Genomic DNA, 22,512 nt, shown 5'->3' with positions numbered 1-22,512 from the left:
TCTGTGTGCCCATTTACACACAGAGCAGACTGCAGGTTCAGCCGGTAAGTCCTCTGTGTGCCCATTTACACACAGAGCAGACTGCAGGTTCAGCCAGTAAGTCCTCTATGTGGCCTAACACAAATCTTCACCCATTCAAACTCCCCATACTACTAGATAAATAAATGCAAAGTTTAAGAAAGCTTAATTAGATCATTCATCTATATAAACCAACTGCTGGCTGCTTGTTTACTACCCTGTCAATGTAAACACTGACCTAGCTTTTAAACTGCTCCATGAGTTGGCTGTATTTTACCTAACTAATCTTATTCTCTGCAACTCACCAACAGGTCAGTTACGTCTACTGCACAATTTCAATCCATTTCCAGGCCTTTCACATCCAATTCATCTCACTTAGATGTCCTCTCTTCTATCTACTCCAAACTCTGAATACCTTTCCATGTTCATTTCAAGTTCTGTATTTTTCACAATACCCTCTCTGATCTCCTGGAGTATCTGTACATTACAGTCTTACACTTGCTGTTGTGTATCGCTATTGTTGTGTAGTGTTGCCTTCCCAATTAGTTTCTAAGCTTCTTAAAGAGCAAGAATTATAACACATGCTATTTTCACAGCATCTTCTACAAAACACTGAACAGTACTTAGCTCAAAGTAAGCCAAAAAAAAAAAAAAAAAACTTGTAAAAGTCTTAACCCAGCCTTTCTCAGCCAAGATTCCACAAGAGAATTAAGCCTTACAGAAAATGATATCAGTGAAATTTTCTCAATTTTCCCAAGGATGATACATAGCTAGTACCATTCCACATGCAAAAGAGAGAAGTTAATTCATTACGCAGTTCTCATTTTTGTCACACATAATATTTAAGACTGCAATCAAGGGTCAAGATTTAATTTTTTAAAAATTACTGCTTTTTTGTAGCTCTTTTTGAAAGAAATGGCCTTTTTTTTTCCCCTCTGAGTGCATGATAGTGAAAAATATGAAATCTACAAAACATAATAAAATCAGTTTGGTGCGACTGTCTTGATCTGTGCTAAGGTGCCAGCAGCTTTACCCTTCGCTGCTTTGGCAACATCAGTGTCAACATCAACAAAGTGGAAAAAGGCACATAAGGTCTCAGAATTACTATAAGGTCTCAGAATTACTATAAGGTCTCAGAATTACTATAAGGTCTCAGAATTACTATAAGGTCTCAGAATTATTATTATCTCAGGGCCTTCCAGGGATCCAGACCATGCTTTTGAGAATCCCTGCTTTAGAAAGAAAAGACCAAAATGGATGTCAGAAGACACTCTGAAACTCGCTCTTGAATGTCGAGTAACTAAAGCAAAAGGAAGAAATGATGAAATTGAAGAGCTGAACAGAAGATTTCAAAGGGAGGCTTGAGAAGACAAAGTATTATAATGACATGTGCAAAGAGCTGGAGATAGAAAACCAAAAGAGAAGAACACACTCGGCATTTCTCAAGCTGAAAGAACTGTAAGAAAAAGTTCAAGCCTCGAGTTGCAATATTGAAGGATTCTACAGGGAAAAGATTAAACGACGCAGGAAGCATCAAAAGAAGATAGAAGGAATACAGAGTCACTGCACCAAAAAGAAGTGGTCGACGTTCAACCATTTCAGGAGGTAGCATGTGATAAGGAACCGATGGTCCTGAAGAAAGAAGTCCAAGCTGCACTGAAGACAAAGGCGAAAACCAAGGCTCCAGGAACTGACAGAATACCAACTGAGATGTTCCAACAAACAGATGCAGCACTGGAAGTGCTCACTCATCTATGCTAAGACATTTGGAAGACAGCTACCTGGCTAACCGACTGGAAGAGATCCATTATTTATGCTATTCCCAAGAAAGGTGATCCAACCAAATGTGGAAATTATCAAACAATATCATTAATATCATACGCAAAGAAAATTTTGCTGAAGATCATTCAAAAGCGGCTGCAGCAGTATATCGACTGGGAACTGCCAGAAATTCAAGCCGGATTCAGAAGAGGACACGGAACAAGGGATATCATTGCTGATGTCAGATGGATCCTGGCTGAAAGCAGAGGATACCGGAAAGATGTTTACCTGTGTTTTATTGACTATGCAAAGGCATTCAACTGTGTGGATCATAACAAATTACGATAACACTGCAAAGAATGGGAATTCCAGAACACTTAATTGTGCTCATGAGGAAGCTGTACATAGATCAAGCGGCAGTTGTTCAAACAGAACAAGGGGATACTGCGCAGTTTAAGGTCAAGAAAGGTGTGCGTCAGGGTCATATCCTTCCACCATACCTATTCAATCTGTATGTTGAGCAAATAATCCGAGAAGCTGGACTATATGACGAAGAATGGGGCATCAGGATTGGAAGAAGACTCATTAACAACCTGTGTTATGCAGATGACACAACCTCACTTGCTGAAAGTGAAGAGGCCTTGAAGCACTGACTGATGAAGATCAAAGACCACAGCCTTCAGTATGGATTACACCTCAACATAAAACAAAATTCCTCACAACTGGACCAATAAGCAACATCATGATAAATGGAGAAAAGACTGAAGTTGTCAAGGATTTCATTTTGCTTGGATCCATGATCAACACCCATGGAAGCAGCAGTCAAGAAATCAAAAGATGCACTGCACTGGGCAAATCTGCTGCAAAAGATCTCTTTAAAGTGTGGAAAAGCAAAGATGTCACCTTGAAGACTAACGTGTACCTTACCCAAGCCATGGTGTTTTCAATCGCCTCATATGCATGTGAAAGTTGGAAGATGAATAAGGAAGACCAAAGAAGAACTGATGCCTTTAAATTGTGGTGTTGGAGAATACTGAATATACCATGGACTGCCAAAAGAATGAACAAATCTGTCTTGTAAGAAGTACAACCAGAATGCTCCTTAGAAGCAAGGATGGCGAGACTATGTTTCACATACTTTGGACATGTTATCAGGGGGGATCAGTCCCTGGAGATGGACATTATGCTTGGTAAAGCAGAGGGTCAGTGCAAAAAGGAAGACCCTCAACAAGATGGACTGACACAGTGGCTGCAACAATGGGCATAAGCATAACAACAATTTTGAGGATGGCGTGGGACCAGACAGTGTTTCGTTTTGTTCTACATAGGGTCGCTATGAATCGGAATTGACTCAATGGCACCTAACAACAACCACCACCTTAGGGACAATTAGGGCTTAATTTTCTTGCAGAACCTAGGTCAAGGGCTGCCCGAAAACCATCAAATAATCAGCTCTGACGATGGTGAACATAATGACCATTTTATCAACTTCTCATTCTTTTTTCCTATAAGCATTAATGTGCCATTTTGAGGTGTGACCACTTCTGCGATTTTCTGCCTACATAACAAAGAAGTTCTTTTATCTGCAGTGGAGAACACTGTAATTCAATAACTTCCTTACCTGTTCTAGGTTATTTAAGGTTGAATATACAAAAGTAGGAAAACTTAAGTAAATATAAGAGATCCTATGCCCTGAATAAGATACTGGATGAACCTGTGAAATCTCTTTCCACTCTGAAATTCTACAAGTCAATTTCTTGCTAAAGTGTCTCTTTCTCACTGATAATCACAACATAAGATATTTACTCTTAAATTCATAAATATACAAAGCAACCACCATATTCTGTGACATAGTCACGTTTTCCTCAAACTATTTAATATGAACGTCTTAGTAATCAGTTTTTCTGGCTTTTCCTGTAAACCATCTATGACAGCATGGGTTTCACAACAGAAATGTGCAAAATAACTTGGTATTCCTACCTGGAAAGAGAGTAGAGGTGTTTGTGGCCCTAAATCTTCTTGCCTATAACACTGATAGAAGCTTATTAACTCTTGATTTATTGCTTGATCAATATGAGGATGATGAGAAAAATTAGCTACCTGGGCAGGATTTGAAGAGCCTGACTTTTTATAAGATTAAACCTATTAATTAGTAAAGGTAAGATTTTATAATGCTTTTCAATTCATTTATGTCATTAACCTGTCAAATCAATTTTTCCCTAGCATCTTTTATGGACACTATAGCTTCATTGTATTTATGAGTTTAAAAAATTGCCACCAATTTTAATACTTAAATTAGAGAACAACTTGGTGCATGATTGTTTTCTATTGTTTGTCATCAAAATTTAATTTGATTGTCAGGCTTTACTCTATAACAAAAGCCCAAAACGGAACTCCTGTGTAAGTAAAAGTTAAACTATATCCTCAAAACTTAACTTACCTAGCAGCTTGAACTGCACTTAGTTGAATTCCTTGGTTATCACTTGAAGCATTCTATTAAAAAAAAAAGAAACAATTTATGATGTAGATAAATAATCAGTTAAGTTCAAAAATATAAACGAAGAGAGAGGAAAAAAAACTTACTTGAACAATAGCTTCTAGAGAGGTATTTTGCTGGGAAAAAAGTTACAGAGAAAATGTAGTTAAAAGCTTGAAATTCTGTATTTCTGTAAAATATTTCACTGGTAATTTTATATCATCAGAATAACAACAACATACCACTCTATAATCACCATCTATATCAGAGTCTTCACAGATATCTTCATGTGGTACATTCCTTCTCTTTAAGAGATGTTCATCTCTTTTATTCTTAAAAAATAAAAAAGGAACTTCAATTAAAAAATTACCTGAACACTTTTTTACAAAGGTTAGGCAATATTGTGCCTACACACTGAAATATTAAGCGCTTTTTAAAAGTAAAACTCAAAAGCAGATAATTAAACCAAACTGTGAATTAAACACGCCACATTACTATGAACCCCAAACCCCAAATACTGCATTTTTCATGAACCGTGATCTATTAAAAAAAGAATTTTTCTAAATTAAAAAAGATAGCGTACAGTTTAAACCAGAACCAAACACACACATTCATTTAGAAGGACTAAACCGTTGTGTACATCATCTGGGCGCTCCTCTTTATCACCTAAAAGCAGAGTCAAAGCAAACGTTGGGCAGTTCAAAATTAGAACAAAAACCGAGAGCCACTTGAATTTTACTTAAAATGGTTGGGGCAAATTATACAAATATATTCTCACATATAACCTACTTAGAAAGTTGATAAAATTTTTAAGTAAGTTCTTTTCATGCATAACTAGTAACTTATAAATAGCAGAGCGATTTAGTACAATTATCTCTATGATTTACACTTCATATAAATCATTAAAAATTAGAGACAATAAAATCATCTGGAAACTTGTTGGTTATCTCTATTTTAGGATAGTGGGCAAGTTATATCTTGCCAACTTCAACAGCTTAACAAATTTAGTCAAAATTTTTCATTTTTCAAAATGAAAAGAAATACTAAGCACTTGAGATCTTTAAAAAAAGCTTAACTATATTCAGTAAATAAAAATTTAGTCATACAAGATAAACATTTTACATAAAAATATAATATACATTTGATATCTTTCTGGAGATATGTGTATGTACATGCTATAATGTTGTTGGAGCTATTCCTGGGAGTAACCCAATATTAATCAGACTCACCTTCCTTAACTCAACTACAACTTCATTTCGTTGTCTTCTCATCGTCTGCAAGAAATTAAAGAAAAATGTTTTGAAATCACCTCAAATTCCCATCACCCAAAGAAAACCACTATTGATATTTTAATGCATACTCTCAAATTTTTTCTCCTAGTTATATATGTATATTAAGTAATATTTTAGTCATAATAAAGAGTATACTATATAGAGATGATTTTCTATCTTCATTTCACATCAACATTCCCAAATATTGAAAACCTCATCAAAACTATTACTAGCTCTATAATACTAGATATATCGTAATTAAAAAAACTCTAACATAAGGCCTATAAAAATACAGAGGTACAAAGAACTTTAAGTGTGATTACAGGCTCTCTCTAAAAAGAGCTATAGCTGCACCACTCAGGTGAACCAATGACATTACAAAGTTAATACATGAACAAGGTTAGTAAATTCAACTATTAAAAAAAAAAAAAAAAAAAAAAGGCAGGGGAAAACCCACAGTCTCTTCCCCTAAAAGTAAGCACTATTAAATTTACTATGCTTCTGACACATTTTTTTCCTATTCTTCACCTTGTTTTTTGTTTATCTTATTTATAGATCTTAGAGATCTTCCGTGGTGGCATATACAGATCTACTTCATTCTCTCTAATGACCATGTAACTATTCTAACATATACTATAACTACTCTCTTATTTTTGCACACATGCATCTCTTTTTAAGTTACCCACCACACGGACACATGCTCACTGTAAAGCATTCAAATGTTCAGAACAATATATGTTCAAGGTCTTTCTACATATAGATTCACCTCACTCTAATGACTGCATATGTCAAGACACATTAAATGGAAATAGCAAGTCACAAAGTATTAATTAGACGTATAATAAATATCTCAAACTTAGATTCAAAATGGAATTTTTGATCTTTAACAAACCTACTCCACCTCCATCGCAGCAAATGGCAACTCCATCCTTTCAACTGTGCAAGCCAAAAACCTTAGAGCCAGCTTTGAATCCTCTTCGCTCTCACATTACACATTCAATTTATCAGCAAATTCTGATGGCTCCACCTTGAAACATACCCTAATCCACATATCACTACCTCCCCTCTGCCACTACTCTGATCCAACTCACTCTTATCTCTTACCTAGATTACTGCAAAAACCTCCTAAAGTGTAACCCTCCTTCTACGCCTGCCCTCTACCTTCCTCCTCAATTCACTTGTATCACAACAACCAGAATAATCCTCCAAAGAGTCTTAATTTTGTGTATCACAGACTCCTTTGGCAGTCTGGTGACATCTATGGCTACCATCTCAGAATAGTGCTTTTAAATACAGAAAAGAAATACATATGGATGTAGCTTGAAGACATTATGATATGCTGAGTGAAAAAAGTCAATCACAAAACGAAAGTATTGTATGACATCAGGTATTAAAAAAGACAAGAAAAGGCAAAAGTATAGAGATCAAAGTTTATTAGAGGTTACTAGGGGTGGGAGGTAGGGGAAAAGGGGGGGTTATTGCCTATGGAGTACTGAGTTTTGGTTTATGGTGACAGAAAAATTACATTGATTAGGGGTAGGACTGCACAGCTGATTAATGTAATTGGTGTCAATAAGCTATACACCTGTAAAAAGCTGAACTGTCCAAAGTTGTGTGATATATTTACAACAACGACCAAAAAAAAAAAACAAAAAAACAAAAAAAAAGTGTAGGTGCTGAGGCTGCTAATGTACAACCAAACACTTCCACTTCATGGGATTTGGTTCCTTGGTTTGGAAGTTTAGGGTCATGGTTTCATGGGACACCCCAATTAACTGGCTTAATAACATGGTCACCGCTTCTGTGCTACCTCCTAGTTCGCTGCATAGTGCCTGAAGTCTTAAAAGCTTGCAAGGACCAGCCAATGTAAAATAATTGATCTCTATTCACCTGGAGCAACAGGGGAAGAAGAGACAGGAATAGGAGAAGTGGAATGTGGCTAACTGCCTCCATGAACAACTGTCTCCTTTGCTGTGAGACCAGAAGAACTGGATGGGGCCTGGCTACCATTCCTAAACGTTTTCATCAAAGATTTAACAGAAGAACCCTGATCAAAAGGGGGAAATGCAGACAAGAATTTCAAAGTTTCATGGACTCCAAACTTCTTAGAGTCACGGTGGCTAGATGAATCCCTGATTCTATTGCCCTGAGATAATCGTCAAACCTTATACCAAAAAATATCCCCTGGAGTCTTCCTAAAACCAAAAAATAGTTTCGTTTAACTAGTAAAAAATGTCTGCCTTGAGCATTATGCTCTTTTAAGAACTACCAGTATGGGATCGAACTGACAACAGCAACTAGAAAGATCAGACAGGAACCCTAGGGGGCAGTGAGTTTATGTTGATGGGGGAGGAACAACTCCAAAAAGAGGGTGAGAATGGTTGCACAACTCATCAATGTCATTGAATTGAACATGTAGAAACTGTTGAATTGGTGTTATGTTTTGCGTGTATATTCTCAACAACAAAATAAAAACAAAATTAAAAAAAACAAAACATGAGACTACAAAGAAAACCAACTGTGTTGATATATAAAAACCTAACACCTGTTGCTGTCAGGTGGATTCCGACTCACAGCAATCCGACAGGACACAGCAGAACTGCCCTATAGGGTTTTCAAGGCTATAATCTTTACAAAAGCAGACTGCCACGTCTTTCTCCCCCAGAGTGGCTGGTAGGTTTGAACCTACAACTTTCAGTTGGCAGCTGAGAGCTTAACCACTGCACCACCAAGGCTCCTTTACTGATATATAGTTATCAAAATATAAAACCAAAATATGTAAATATGAAAAAAATGAACTGTAATGCATGCGCTTCTTTATTATGGCATTAAATGGGATCTAGCTGTTGTGTGCCATCAAGTCAATTTTCAACTCATAGTGACCCCCGTGACAAAGTACAACTGCCCCATAGGGCTTTCTAGGCTGTAATCTTGATGGAAGCAGACTGCCAGGTCTTTCCCTCACAGAGCTGCTGGGCAGGTTTGAACTGCCAACCTTTTCAGTTAGCAGCTGAGCACTTAACTATTGTGCCACCAGGGCTCCTTGATAACTACCATAATTTCAAAGTAATGGTAAGCATACATGGCATTTCAGGATATCAGCAACAACAATAATGTGGTTTTTATGGGTGGTGCCAAAGTCACAAGTATCTTTAATACTACTGTGGTTTACTGACTATATTATTAAATGAAGAAAGTACTAAATTTCAAGGAGCACTGGTGGCTCAGCGGTTAAGGGTTTGGCTGCTAACTGAAAGGTTGACGGTTCAAACCCACCAGGAGAAAGATGTGGCATATGCTCCTGTAAAGATTACAGCCTTGGAAACCCTATGGGGCAGTTCTAAATTTCAGTTAGAGGTTAGTGAAAATAAAAATTATTTTCTCTAAAGATCCTAGACCCTTCTGAATTCTACCCATGGACTCTGTGAGAAGAAAGGTCCATGGACCCATTAAAGAATGTCCTTTAAAAACGCTGGTCAGATCATGTCATTCCCCCGTTCAAAACTATGCAATGGCTCCCCACTTCAGAGTAAAAGCCCAGTCTTTACAGTGGCTTAGGTCCAGTCAAATCTTCCCACCTGTCAGGCCTCAGCTCCTACCACTCTCTCCGTCATTCATTCTGCTGCACTCACACTAACCTTGCTATTTCTCTAACACACTGGTTATTCTCTTACCTCAAGGTCTTAACTAATACACTATACAGCAACTGCTAAGAAGATGAACTCCAGAGCCAAACTACTTAGGTTCAACTTTCAGCTCTTCAACTTATTAGCTCCGTGGGTTCCCGTTTCCTCATCTGAAAAATGGCGATAATAAAAATACCTACTTCATGAAGTTACTGTAAGGATTAAACATGTTAATGTACGTACAGTATTTAAATAGTTTTTGGCACACAGCAGTGTATGTGTTAGTTATTACTACTGTTACTGCTACTACCTTCGATAGAAATGCTCTTCCCCCAGGATCTGCAGGACTCAGTCTCTCATCTCCTTTGAGTCATTGTTCAAATGTCACCTCCTTGGTGGGGGCTTCCCCTTCCTGACCATCCAGCAACACTTCATCTGGGTACTGTCTACTCTCTTCCTTTATTTTTCTCTGTATCACTTATCACATCCTTATAAACTATGTAGCTTTATTTTGCGTATAGTTTCTCCCTCTACGAGAATACAAATTCCACACTGTTGTTGTCCGTTGCTGGCGTGTTGCCTCCAACTCACGGAGACCTTATATAACAGTAAGAAAGACTGTGCGGGACTGCGTCATCTTCATGATCATCGGTATGTTTGAGTCCATTGTTGCTGCAATTTTGTCAATCCATCCCACTGAGGGTGTCTCCCCTCATTTTCACCGACCCTCTGTTTTACCAAACATGATGTCCTTTTCTAGTCTTTCCTGATGATGTGTCCAAGCAAGCAAGCAAGCTAAAGTCTCACCATCCTTGCTTTAAGAAGCAGTCTAGTTGTATTTCTTCTAAGATTGATTTGTTTGTCTTTCTGGCTGTCCACAGTATATTCAATATTCTTCCCCAACACCACAATTCAAAGGCATCAATTCTTCCGTCTTCCTCAGGAGAGGGATTTTTGCCTGTTGTGTTATAGGCATTGTACCCTCAGCAGTGCCTGACATACTAAATGTGCAACGAACATCTACCAAACGAAAAAACAATCTCATCCATACAAAAAAAAAAAAAAAGACTGTGTACATACAAATCTTTATACGCATACAAGCATTTTTTAGGACAGACTCCTTAAGTGGATTTGCTAACTCAAAGAATATGCACATTTTAAATCAAGAGAGCCTGCCAAACTGTCCTCTGAAAAGTCCATACACCAAATGATTTCTCCCAACAATGTTCCATGGGATCCATTTCCCCACGTTCTCATAAACACTAGACATTACCATTTAAGAAGAAGTTTTGCCAAACCAATTTCTGCCCATCTCATACTTTTTATCTGCATTTATTTCCTTGACTAGTAAGATGGAACATCTTTAGATGTGTCTATTGCCGATGTTTGAAAATACATGCATGACTTCTCAGAACCTTTGCCAAATATTCTTCTGTGATTTATCTTTTTGTTTCTGATGTCTAGGAATTCTTGTTAAATTTTGGATACCAATCCTTATCATTTGACTTTACTGTTATCTTTTTCCATAGAAAGGTTTTTCATTTCTATAAAGCATAATCTGTCAACCTTTCTCTTTTATAGCTTCTGGGTTCTGCACCTCACTCAGGAAGGCCCCTCCTCAAGATTACAAAAGTAGTCTTCTATTGTTCTCTCATAATACTTTAAAAAATTATTCCTCCTTATTTAGTTTTTTAACTTGTCTGAAGTTTCTTTTGGGAGCAGTGTAAGGCGGAGTCCATCTGGATTCCAAATGGATAGTCAACTGTTCAACATTATTTATAGAACAGTCCATACTTTCCCCACTGATTTGAAATACCAACTTTACTATATACTAAATTCCTATAGCCACAGGTCTACTTCTGGACTCTATTTATTTTTGTCTATTCAAGAGCCAGTGCCATGCTGTTTTAATTACAGTAGTCTTATAACATAGCTGGAAGATCAAGTACTACTTCGTTATTCTTTGTTATGGACTGAATTTAAAAGGTGTGGCTACTCCATAGGTTTGAAAGGGTACGGCCACCACCTTGAGCTCCAGAGGGCATGGCTGCTGTTCCCACAGGACAGGAGAACAGGGCCACCCAGGGTTGAGTGGGTATGTTCGCTGTCCTACTGGGCCTAGAAAGGGGGCTAGCTGAGGGGTCTGTGCCCAGAATCCAGACAGTGGGGCCAATACCTAGATATGCCTGGAGAACAGGTTTCTTTTCAAGCCTTGAGATCTAACAGAACTTGTCCTGCTAAGTTTTGGACTGGCTTGGTACCCATGACCCTTTCTCTCCCTCCAACTTTTCCCTTTTGGAATGGGAATGTCTACCTTGTGCCTGTTCCACTACTGTAGTTTGGAAGCAGGTAACTCACATCCTAGGTTTCACAGGTTCACAGATGGAGAGGAAGTTTGGATCGGTCGTACTCAGAGTCTCGCCCATATCTAATTCAAATGATTCAGAAAATGGGAGTTTGGACTTAAGAGTGGATGCTAGATTAAGACTTTTAGGGATGCTGGGCTGGGGTGAATGTATTTTGCAAGAGAGAAGGACATGAATTTGGGGAAGCCAAAGGGTAGAGTGTTATAGATCGAACTGTGTTCCTTCAAAGTTATGGTGAAGTCCTAACTCCTGTACCTGTAATATGACCCTGTCTGGAAATTGGAGTTTTCTTTTGTAAAGGTTAACGAGATCATACCCCAGTAGGATGGGTCCTAAACCTAATTCCTCTGAGTGGTGTCTTATAAAAAGAGGAGAAGTGACACAGATACATGGTGAGAGGATCATGTGAGAAACCATCTACAAGCCAAGGAATAGCACAGAACACCAGGGACTTCCTACAAGGAAGGACTCTCCCCACAGCTAATGCCCTGATTTGGTTTTGAGGCACCAAAACTGTTTTTTAAAGCTACCCACTTGTGGTATTTTTTGTTACGGCAGCACTAGGAAACTAAGACATTCCTTCTCAAAATGTCTTAGCTGATCTTACATATGCGTAAATCTTTGTCTCAATTTTTTGTCAGGTCAATTTATCTTTACTTAAGTGAAGCTTGGGTGACCTTCTGAGCTTTGATGCACATATGGATTTTAAAAATATCAAGACTCAATTTAAAAATTACTAATAAAATAGGCTGTAAAATGAATAAAAGTAATTAGTCAAACATTACAATAAGAGCTTTAACATCCACTATTTCATTTAATCATTACAGCTATGAGGTAAGAAGGATATTTATTTCTTTTTACAAATGAGGAAACTGAGGCTTAGAGAATTACGTTACTTGTCCAAGGTCACATGGCTAGTAAGTGGGACAGCCAGCGTCAGAACCCAGACGGTTGGATACAAAGCCCATAATCACTAAGCCATATTGTCTCCTACAAATCTTAAAGCCAAACAGAGTTTCAGCCAGTTTCAGAGTCTACGGTTCACATTAAATCAAAAGTACTATTACCAAGATTGAGGCATTGGTGCTTCAGGGGTAGAATTCTTATCTTCCATGAGATGGCATGCACCTCATGCACGGCCACCACCGCCTGTCAGTGGAGACTTGTGTGTTGCTATGATACTGAACAGGTTTCAGCAGCACTTCCAGACTAAGATGGACTAAAAAGAAAGGCCTGGAGATCTACTTCCGAAAATCAGCCAATAAAAACCCTATGGATCACAACAGTCTGATCCACAACTGATCATGGGGATGGCACAGAACCAGGTAGTGTTTTATTCCGCTGTGGATGAGGTCATCATGACTAGGGCCCAGCTCAACGGTAGCTAAAAACAACCACTACCAAGGCCTGGGGCTTTGCACAGTATTACAAAAAGCCAAAACAAAAAAACCAATAAATGACTCTAGGAAACAAAAAACCATGTACTATGCTCACACAAAGAAAATAAAATCTATAAAATGTACTACTGTTAAATAAATTAAATAAGGTGGAATTCTGAGGGAGAGAGGTATTTCTAGTTTAAGCAAAGTTTTGATTAGTGTCTGCTCCATCCAAAGTATCAGGATTAAGGTATAATGGGCTTTGATTAACTTTTCCACAGAGCAAACTATTAAATAAATTCAAAGTAATTACTGTAAATTTCCATATTTTGTTTACTCCAAAAAGAATTCTTCCATTACAGTAAATCTTATTATTAAATTTAGAATTTCTGATAATACGAAATTATGAATAAAGGAGTTATTAAACCAACTTAACATTGTAGTTGCACATAAGAGTCTACTACTACCCACAGAAACTTTGTACAATAAGAGATTTGATAATCCCTTTATTACAGAGCAAGAAAGAGTTTTCCTCTCTTAGAAAAAAACCATTACCTCCAAGATAAAGAGAAGACTGAATAAACTGGTAGAAAGGTAGCCTATGTATCTCTGCTTGGCAATATTTACCCATGTTTTCTACTGCAAAAAAACAAATACCTTAAAAGTGGTATTAGATATTGAGATATTTTAAAGTCACAACCTCATCTCAAATCAAGGACTTTTATTTTTCTGGGATCCCATGAACCAAACCCACTGCATCGCGTTGATTTCGACTCATAGCGACCCTACAGGACAGAGTAGAACTGCCCCATAGGGTTTCCAAGGAGCAGGCGGTGGATTCGAACTGCCGGCCTCTTGGTTAGTAGCTGAACTCTTAACTGCTACACCACCAGGGCTCTGGGTCCCATGAAAGGGGTATAAAAAGAAGGCTATTTTTTCTAAGTTTGCCCTTATGTTAGACAGCAGGCTATGTATCGTACACACAAATATAATAGTTGTGGATTTCCACTACTTACACTGATACAGTAAGCAGTAAGCCTCAGAATTTCAAAAAGCTGCCAAACTGGCCAAATGGCTTATGGGGGGAGGGAAAAAAACACCAAAACCGTTGCCATCAAGTCGATTCCAACTCACAGCGACACTATGGGGCAGATCAGAACTGCCCCACAGAGTTTCCAAGGAGCGAATCCAGTGGATTCGAACCGCCGACCTTTTGGTTAGCAGAGGTAACTCTTAACCACTAGGCCACTGGGGTTTCCTATGGGACAAAGAGCTATCTAAAGGACCAAGGCTGTAAATGAGGGGCAGATCACCTAGAATGTTTTATTTCTTTATTTGCATACAGTTACAAAATTCTAAATTCAGGTAAAAGCGGACAAGAAATTTTTAAAAAATTCAAACGAATTAATGTCACATAAACACAGAATGCTATCTCTATCAAAAAGGAATGTAATTTGTATTTAATAAATACTTACTAGGGTCCCAAATATTTACTATGTGCCCATCTAGGTGCTGAACACTTTCTCTGCTCTTCTGGGGTGTAGGGTCTGGTACTTTCTTTCCAATTAGTGGCTACTTAATTCCTTTTATTTTTCAAGTGAGTTTTACCAATATACAGTTCTTCTTTAAAAATCCAAAAAGTATTAATTTACAATATGCTGATGAAATTATATACCATATGAAATTTGGATATTTTAAATATTCCTGAGCAAAAAGTAATAGGATTTAGATTAGTTAGGACTTAATTTCAGTGAAGAAATTTAAAGAAATTCTTAAATTTTTCTAAAGTTAATTCTTTAGAGTTAGCTTTAATTCTTTCTAAAGTTAATCATCAAAGAAATGTAATGCTTTGATTTTATTTCACCCAGCCTGTCATTCACACCCTAGGAAGGTTACTAATTAGTTAACAGCACTACAATCAAGAGAAAGTGAAAAATTTAAAAATTCAACAGGCAGGAGGAAATCTCCTTTGAGGTGATGGGATAAAGTTTAAAACTGGATTGTGGCAATAGTTGCACAATTCTGAAATTTTACTAAAAATCATTGAATTGTATAGTTTATAGGCAAATTTTAGGATATGTAAATTCTATCTCAATAAAGTTGTTTAAAAATCACACACACATCCTCCCAACATGGGTTACTATTATATGACTCCATTTAGAGCCTGCTGGAATGATTCAGTCAATCATTCAAACGTTTATTAATCAGCTATTTGCCAGGCACTAGAAATACAAAGATGGACCAGACATAGCATATCCAGGGCCTTAAGGAAGTAATACTCTTATGGCACAGAAATACAATTATAATTTAGTAAAATATTAAGACCAAGTATTTAGTAGACATTAGTTGCCAAACACCATTCTAAGCACGTTGCTTGACTTAACTCATTTAGTAACTGTAATATGTTATAATGTGCATACAAGGTACTCTGACAGCAGACAGGGTAAGTACTAAAGGTGATATGTAAGCTGAATCTTCAAGAAGTTCATTTAGATGTAGAACAAAATTCTAACTCAAAAAACGACCAGACCTACTGGCCTGACAAAGACTGGAGAAAGCCTGACAGTATGGCCCCTGGACACCCTTTTAGCTTGGTAATGAAGTCGCTCCTGAGGTTCACCTTTTAGCTCAAAATTAGACAGGGCCATAGGACAAAACGAGACTATAGGGGCATACCAGCCCAGGGGCAAGGACTAGAAGGCAGGAGGGGACAGGAAAGCTGGTAATAGGGAACCCAAGACTGAGAAGGGAGGGTACTGACATGTCATAGAGTTGTTAACCAGTGTCATACAACAAGATGTGTACTGTTTAATGAGAAGCTAGTTTGTTCTGCAAACATTCATTTAAAGTACAATAAAAAATAAATAAATAAATAAACAAAGTTCATTTAGAGGACGGGCATTCTAGGTAGAAAAGATAGCATATACAAAGAGAGAATTATAAAAGATGGCATGTGCAGAATCTTTTGAAGAATGTCAGAAGCCAGGAATGGAAATGCAGGCAAGAAACCAAATCAAGAAACCATCTATACAGCATTTCAGAGAAAAGTGAGTTAGTAGTGTTTTAAACACAAATGATTATCACAACCAACATACTTAGTAGGTACAACAGATGCTCAACCCAATTAATATAGTAAATCCAAAGTTAAGAATAGCATAACTACAAAAGTCTGTTTTCCTATTTCTCCCTCCTTTCGTCTGCGCTTGTAAATCTCTCCACCAGCAGCCACCATGGTGCTTATTTATACCTCTGCCAGACAGCATATGTGCTGACAAACTGCATGCGATCAGCAGGTTGAGTTTTGCATTTATGACATTAAAAGGGAAAATTTTAAATCCCCAATATTGTTAAATGCTTACTCAAATGGGTCAATAATTGATATCCATTATAGTTAAAAACTTCTAATCCTTGGTTTAGAAAAGTTCATTTAAGTAGTAAGTTTAGCTGTAATTTTCAAACTGTGGATTTATTACCTAAGAGATAGTATTTACTAGTAGTAGCAGTATTGGAGAAAAGATCTAATTAGCATCATCAGTGATGGGCAAAACTCTTCATAAACAGAATCAAGTTCTTAACTCTCTTTAACAAGTGAAAAGATTAATGGAAATGGAGTAAATGTAAGTAAAGAGGAGTCTGAAAATAAATTTAAGGTTGTTGTTGTTAGGTGCCAACAAGTCGCTTCCAACTCATAGAGACCTTATGTACAACAGAATGAAACACTGCCTGGTCCTATACCACCCTCACAATCGTTATGCTTGAGCCCATTGTTGCAGTCACTGTGTCAATCCATCTCATCAAAGATCTTTCTTTCGCTGACCCTCTACTTTACCAAGCATGATGTCCTTCTCCAGAGACTGATCCCTCCTGATAACACGTCCAAAGTATGTGAGACATAGTCTTGCCATCCTTGCTTCTAAGGAGCATTCCAGTTGTACTTCTTCCAAGACATATGTGTTCGTTCTTTTGACAGTTCATGGTATATTCAATATTCTTCCCCAACACCACAATTCAAAGGCATCAATTCTTCCTCAGTCTTCCTTATTCAATGTCCAGCTCTCACATGCATATGGCGATTGAAAACACCATGGCTTGGGTCAGTCATACCTTAGTCTTCAAGGTGACATCTTTGCTTTTGAACACTTTAAAGAGGTCTTTTGCAGCAGATTTGTCCAATGCAATGTGTCTTTTGATTGCTTGATTGCTGCTTCCATGGGTGTTGATTGTGGATCCAGTAAAATGAAATCCTTGACAACTTCAATCTTTTCTCCGTTTATCATTTTGTCATTTATTGATCCAGTTGTAAGGATTTTTGCCTTCTTTATGTTGAGGTTTAATCCATATTGAAGGCTGTGGTCTTTGATCTTCATCAGTAAGTGCTTCAAGTCCTCTTCACTTTCAGCAAGCAAGGTTGTGTCATCTGCATATCACAAGTTGTTAACGAGTCTTCCTCCAATCCTGATGCCCCGTTCTTCTTCATATAGTCCAGCTTCTCTGATTATTTGCTCAGCATACAGACTGAATTTAAGTATGGTGAAAGCATACAACTCTGACACACACTTTTCCTGACCTTAAACCATACAGCATACCCATGTTCTGTTCGAACAACTGCCTCCTGATCTATGTACAGGTTCCTCATGAGCACAATTATTTGTTCTGGAATTCCCATTTTTCGCAATGCAATCCATAATTTGTTATGATCCGCATAGTCAAATGCTTTTGCATAGTCAATAAAACACAGGTAAACATCTTTCTGGTATTCTCTGCTTTCAACCAGGATCCATCTGACATCAGCAACGATATCCCTGGTTCCATGTCCTCTTCTGAATCTGGCCTGAATTTCTGGCAGTTTCTGTCGATCTACTCCTGCAGCCACTTTCGAATGATCTTCAGCAAAATTTTACTTGCGTGTGATGTTAATGATATTGTTAGATAGTTTCCACATTTGGCTGGATCACCTTATTTGCGAATAGGCATAAATTATAGGTCTCTTCCAGTCGGTTGGCCAAGTAGCTGTCTTCCAAATTTCTTGGCATAGACTAGAGAGCCCTTCCAGCGCTGCATCTGTTTGTTGAAACAACTCAATTATTTTTCTGTCAATTCCTGGAGCCTTGTTTTTCACCAATGTCTTCAGTGCAGCCTGGACTTCTTCCTTCAGCACCACTGGTTCTTGATCATATGCTACCTCCTGAAATGGCTGAACGTCGACCAATTCTTTTTGGTATAGTGACTGTGTATCCCCTTCCATCTTCTTTTGATGCTTCCTGTGTCATTTATAATGTTAATATATAATTTATTATAATATCTTTTCTGTAGACTCCTTCAATATTGTAACTTGAGGCTTGAAATTTTTATTCAGTTTTTTCAGCTTGAGAAATGCCAAGCATGTTCTTCCCCTTTGGTTTTCTATCTCGTCTTGGCACATGTCATTATAATATTTTACTTTGTCTTCTCAAGCGGCCCTTTGAAATCTTCTGTTCAGCTCTTTTACTTCATCATTGCCTTTCGTTTCAGCTACTAGACGTTCTAGAGCAAGTTTCAGAGTCTCTTCTGACATCCATTTTGGTCTTTTGTTTCTTTCCTGCCTTTTAAATAACTTCTTGCTTTCTTCACGTATGATGTCCTTGATGTCATTCCACAACTCGTCTAGTCTGCGGTAATTAGTTCCCACTGGGTCAAATCTATTCTTAAGATGGTCTCTAAATTCAGGTGGGATATACTCAAGGTCGTACTTTGGATCTCATGGACTTGTTCTAACTTTCTTCAGTTTCAACTTGAACTTGCATATGAGCAATTGATGGTCTGCTCCACAGTCAGCCCCTGGCCTTGCTCTGACTGATAATATTGAGCTTTTCCACCATCTCTTTCCACAGCTGTAGTCAATTTGATTCCTGTGTATTCCACCTGGCAGGTCCACATGTATAGCTGCCATTTATGTTGTTGAAAAAGGTATCTGCAATGAAGAAGTTGTTGGTCTTGCAAAATTCTATCATGCAATCTCTGGCATTGTTTCTGTTACCAAGGCCATATTTTCCAACTACCAGTCCTTCTTCTTTGTTTCCAAGTTTTGCATTCCAATCACCAGTAATTATCAATGCATCCTGATTGCAAGTTCGATCAATTTCAGACTGCAGAAGCTGGTAAAAATTTTCAATTTCTTCATCTTTGGCCTTAGTGGTTGGTGGGTAAATTTGAATAAAAGTCATATTAACTGGTCTTCCTTGTAGGCATATGGATATTATCCTATCACTAACAGCAGTTGTACTTCAGGATAGATTTTGAAATATTCTTTTTGGCGATAAATGCAATGCCATTCCTCTTCAAGCTGTCATTCCTGGCATAGTAGACCATATGACTGTCCGAGTCAAAATGGCCAATACCAGTTTATTTCAGCTCACTGATGCCTAGGATATCGATGTTTATGCGTTCCATTTCATTTCTGACGATTTCCAATTTTCCTAGATTCATACTTCGTACATTCCGCATTCCGATTATTAACGGATGCTTGCAACTGTTTCTTCTCATTTTTAGTACCACATCAGCAAATGAAGGTCCCGAAAGCTTGACTCCATCCACATTACAGACGACTCTACTTTGAGGAAGCAGCTCTTCCCCAGTCATCTTTCTGAGTGCCTTCCAACCTGAGGTGTTCATCTTCCGGGACTATACCAGACAATGTTCCACTGCTCTTCATAAGGTGTTCACTGGCTAATTTACTTCAGAAGTAGACTGCCAAGTCCTTCGTCCTAGTCTGTCTTAAGTCTGCAAGCTCAGCTGAAACCTGTCCTCCATGGGTGACCCTGCTGGTATTTGAATACCAGTGGCATAGCTTCCAGTGTCACAGCAACACGCAAGCCCCACAGTATGACAAACAGACATGTAGGGGAAATTTAGCGCAGGATGCCAGAAAGTTAACTTTGACAAGCTACTGGAGCAGTTTTAAAGAAATAATTCTAGTCTATAGAAACCATACTTTAAAATGACCTAGATTCGAACTATAAGCATTGAAACTTAATATATTAGTATGAATGCAATAAATATGATTTCTCTGCTGATATGGTGTGTTCTCAGATAAGAAAAACAATTATTTTTTTCCATTTACCAAACAACATCAGGTTAAAATAAAATTAAGGAATGCTTTCCTTCTACGCTATATGATTAAAAAATATTCAAATTCATGGTTTTCCTACGGGAAAAAAATTAAACAAATAGCATTACAGAATTTTATAACTGACTTCCTCAAAATACCAAGGCTCAGACAGCCTGGCCCCAATTCAGCGTTCTTCATACTATACTACACTACTTTTTCATCTTAGTCTGCTTTTGTTCCATATTTTTGTCTACCTTCAGATATTTCTCCTTCTCTTTTCCCTCAACTTTTTTTAATATTATTTAATTTTTACTTGTCAACTTTATGTTCAATGACTTCAAACTTGGCAATAAAAAAACAGAAAACCTTCATTAAAAGCCAAATTACTTACTTTTCTATTTTAAAAGCTTAACTATTTTGACAGCATAATTCTTTAGTTATGCACACAAAACTAAACAGATGTGTACATCTACATGGAAAGCTATTCATTCATCCAACAAATGCGTACTGAACTATGTGCTACATAGTTCTTAGTGTTAAGGACATAACCCCCAAAACCCACTTCCAGTGAGTCGATTCCAACTCACAGCGACCCTATAGGGTTTCCAAGGCTATAAATCTCTACAGAAGCAGACTGCCAATTCCTTCTCCAGCAGAGTCACTGGTGGTTTTGAACCACTGACCTTTTGGTTAGCAGTTGATCGCTTTAACCACTGTGCCACCACGGCTCCTGTTAAGAATATAGTAGGAAACAAAATGAGAAAATTTCCTGCCTTCATGGAACTTACATTTTAGTGGGGGGGAAAGAGACAATAAATAAAACTAAAACGTATAGTGCGCAAGATGTGATAAATATTAGGGAGAAAAATATAAAGCAAGGAAGGGGGATAATTTTAAATAAAGATCTTAAGAAGGTAAGTGAGTAAGCACAGCCATGTGGGTATTTGGTAAAACATATTCAAGGTAAAAGGATTAATAAGTAAAAAAGGCCTAGGGATGATAGAAAAGGAAAAGCAAGGAGGCCAGGGTGACTGATAGGCAATGAATGAAGAGGAGAGCCGGCAGGAAATGGATGGGCCATTTTGGCATTTACTCTAAGTGAGATGGGAAGCCACTCATGGGTTTGGACAGTCTGACTTAAAACAGAATAATTTCAGCTGCTGTGTTGGGAATATGCTGTAACTGCAGTAATCCAGGCAAGAGAGAACAATGGCTTGGACCAGAGTGGCGGCAGTGGGCATCGTGGGATGTGGCTGAATTCTGGATATATTTAAAAAATCAAACCTCCAAAATTTGCTAATAGACTGGATAAGACTGTGAAAAAAAGGAGACAACGATAACTTCAAGATTCTTGGCCCAAGCAACTGCTATTTACTGAGATGGCATATTAGCCGTTTTGGACATGCTAAGCTTAAGGTGCTTATAACAGTATCAAAATAAGACACCAAGTGGTGAGCTGAGTCTGGAGTTTAAGAGAGATGTTGGATCTAGAAATATAAATTTAGAAAGTGTATACACGTTATTTATAACCAGGAGAGTAGATGAGATTCTCTATGAGTTAGCATAACCCAGGGGACTTCAGAATTAAGGCAACCCAGAATCTGTCATAATCTGGAACCAAGTGAAAAAATTATTTTTCAAGGAAGCATGATTAACTGTGTCATATGCTGTTGATAGGTGAAATAAGATGAGAACTGAGAATTAATCGCTGGATTACTAAATATACATTTACTTACTTTATACAGTAATTTAATATGGCTAATCACTTTCATAGAAACAAATGTTTCAATATTTTACAAAACACGGAGATCTTGCCAAACAAAAACAAAATCCACTTGCCAGCCTGCCCTTGTTCGCTGAAGCCACTCTGCAGGCAAAGTCCTACTTTTGACTATGTCATAGCATTTCTAGAAACATACCTTTGCCTAAATTTGTGTAAACTGTCCACAAGTGTTCCTTCTAGCAATGCAGCCAACAGAGCAGACTACATTTTAACATATAACTTTCGAAATTAGCCATTTCTCCAAGAATAAACTTAATTAAAAAAAAAAACAACTATGAAATGTTTAAAATATAAAAGTATAGAAAATCATAACAGATACCTACATACTAATAAATGTTACTCTTTTGTCCTATTTGCTTTATTTTTATTTTATTTTTTAAATTGTACTTCAGGTGAAGGCTTACAGAACAAATAGTTTCTCATGAAACAGTAGTACACATATTGTTCCATGACATTGGTCAACAACCCCACAACACGTCAACCCTCTCCCTTCTTGACCTTTTTATTTTGGTGAAAATATACATAGCCAAAGATACACCATTTCAAAAACTTCTACACGCACAGTTCAATGACATCGACTACGCTCTTCCAATTGTGCTGCTATTCTCACTTTAGATGAAGGCTTACAGAACAAAATAGTTTCTCGTTTAACAGTTAGTACACATGTTGCCCTATGACAATGGTTAACAACCTCACAACACATCAACACTATCCTGACTCAACCTTGGGTTCCCTATCACCGGCT

At 37.6% G+C, this 22,512-nt stretch overlaps 1 protein-coding gene across 3 annotated transcripts in view; it reads right to left on the bottom strand.

Moving 5' to 3' along the window:
* The window catches only part of KPNA4 (karyopherin subunit alpha 4), an 83,337-nt gene that overhangs the window by 37,268 nt on the left and 23,557 nt on the right, over positions 1 to 22,512 (bottom strand). For 2 of the 3 annotated variants that reach the window (XM_023733851.1, XM_004379146.2), the window contains exons 2-5: positions 5,485 to 5,529; positions 4,498 to 4,587; positions 4,363 to 4,392; positions 4,220 to 4,272 (exon numbers count right to left, since the gene is read on the bottom strand). In XM_023733851.1, the coding sequence (XP_023589619.1) occupies positions 4,220 to 4,272; positions 4,363 to 4,392; positions 4,498 to 4,587; positions 5,485 to 5,526 (215 nt within the window). In that variant the 5' untranslated portion in view covers positions 5,527 to 5,529. Of the gene's footprint in view, positions 1 to 4,219; positions 4,273 to 4,362; positions 4,393 to 4,497; positions 4,588 to 5,484; positions 5,530 to 20,667; positions 20,691 to 22,512 lie in introns of those variants that run through there. The other variant, XM_023733852.1, reaches the window with a different exon arrangement.

The sequence above is a fragment of the Trichechus manatus genome, unplaced genomic scaffold (assembly GCF_000243295.1).
Source record: "Trichechus manatus latirostris isolate Lorelei unplaced genomic scaffold, TriManLat1.0 scaffold00062, whole genome shotgun sequence".
Classification (NCBI taxonomy): domain Eukaryota; kingdom Metazoa; phylum Chordata; class Mammalia; order Sirenia; family Trichechidae; genus Trichechus; species Trichechus manatus.
Note: the sequence above shows the minus strand (reverse complement) of the source record. Positions and strands in the feature narration are given on the sequence as shown.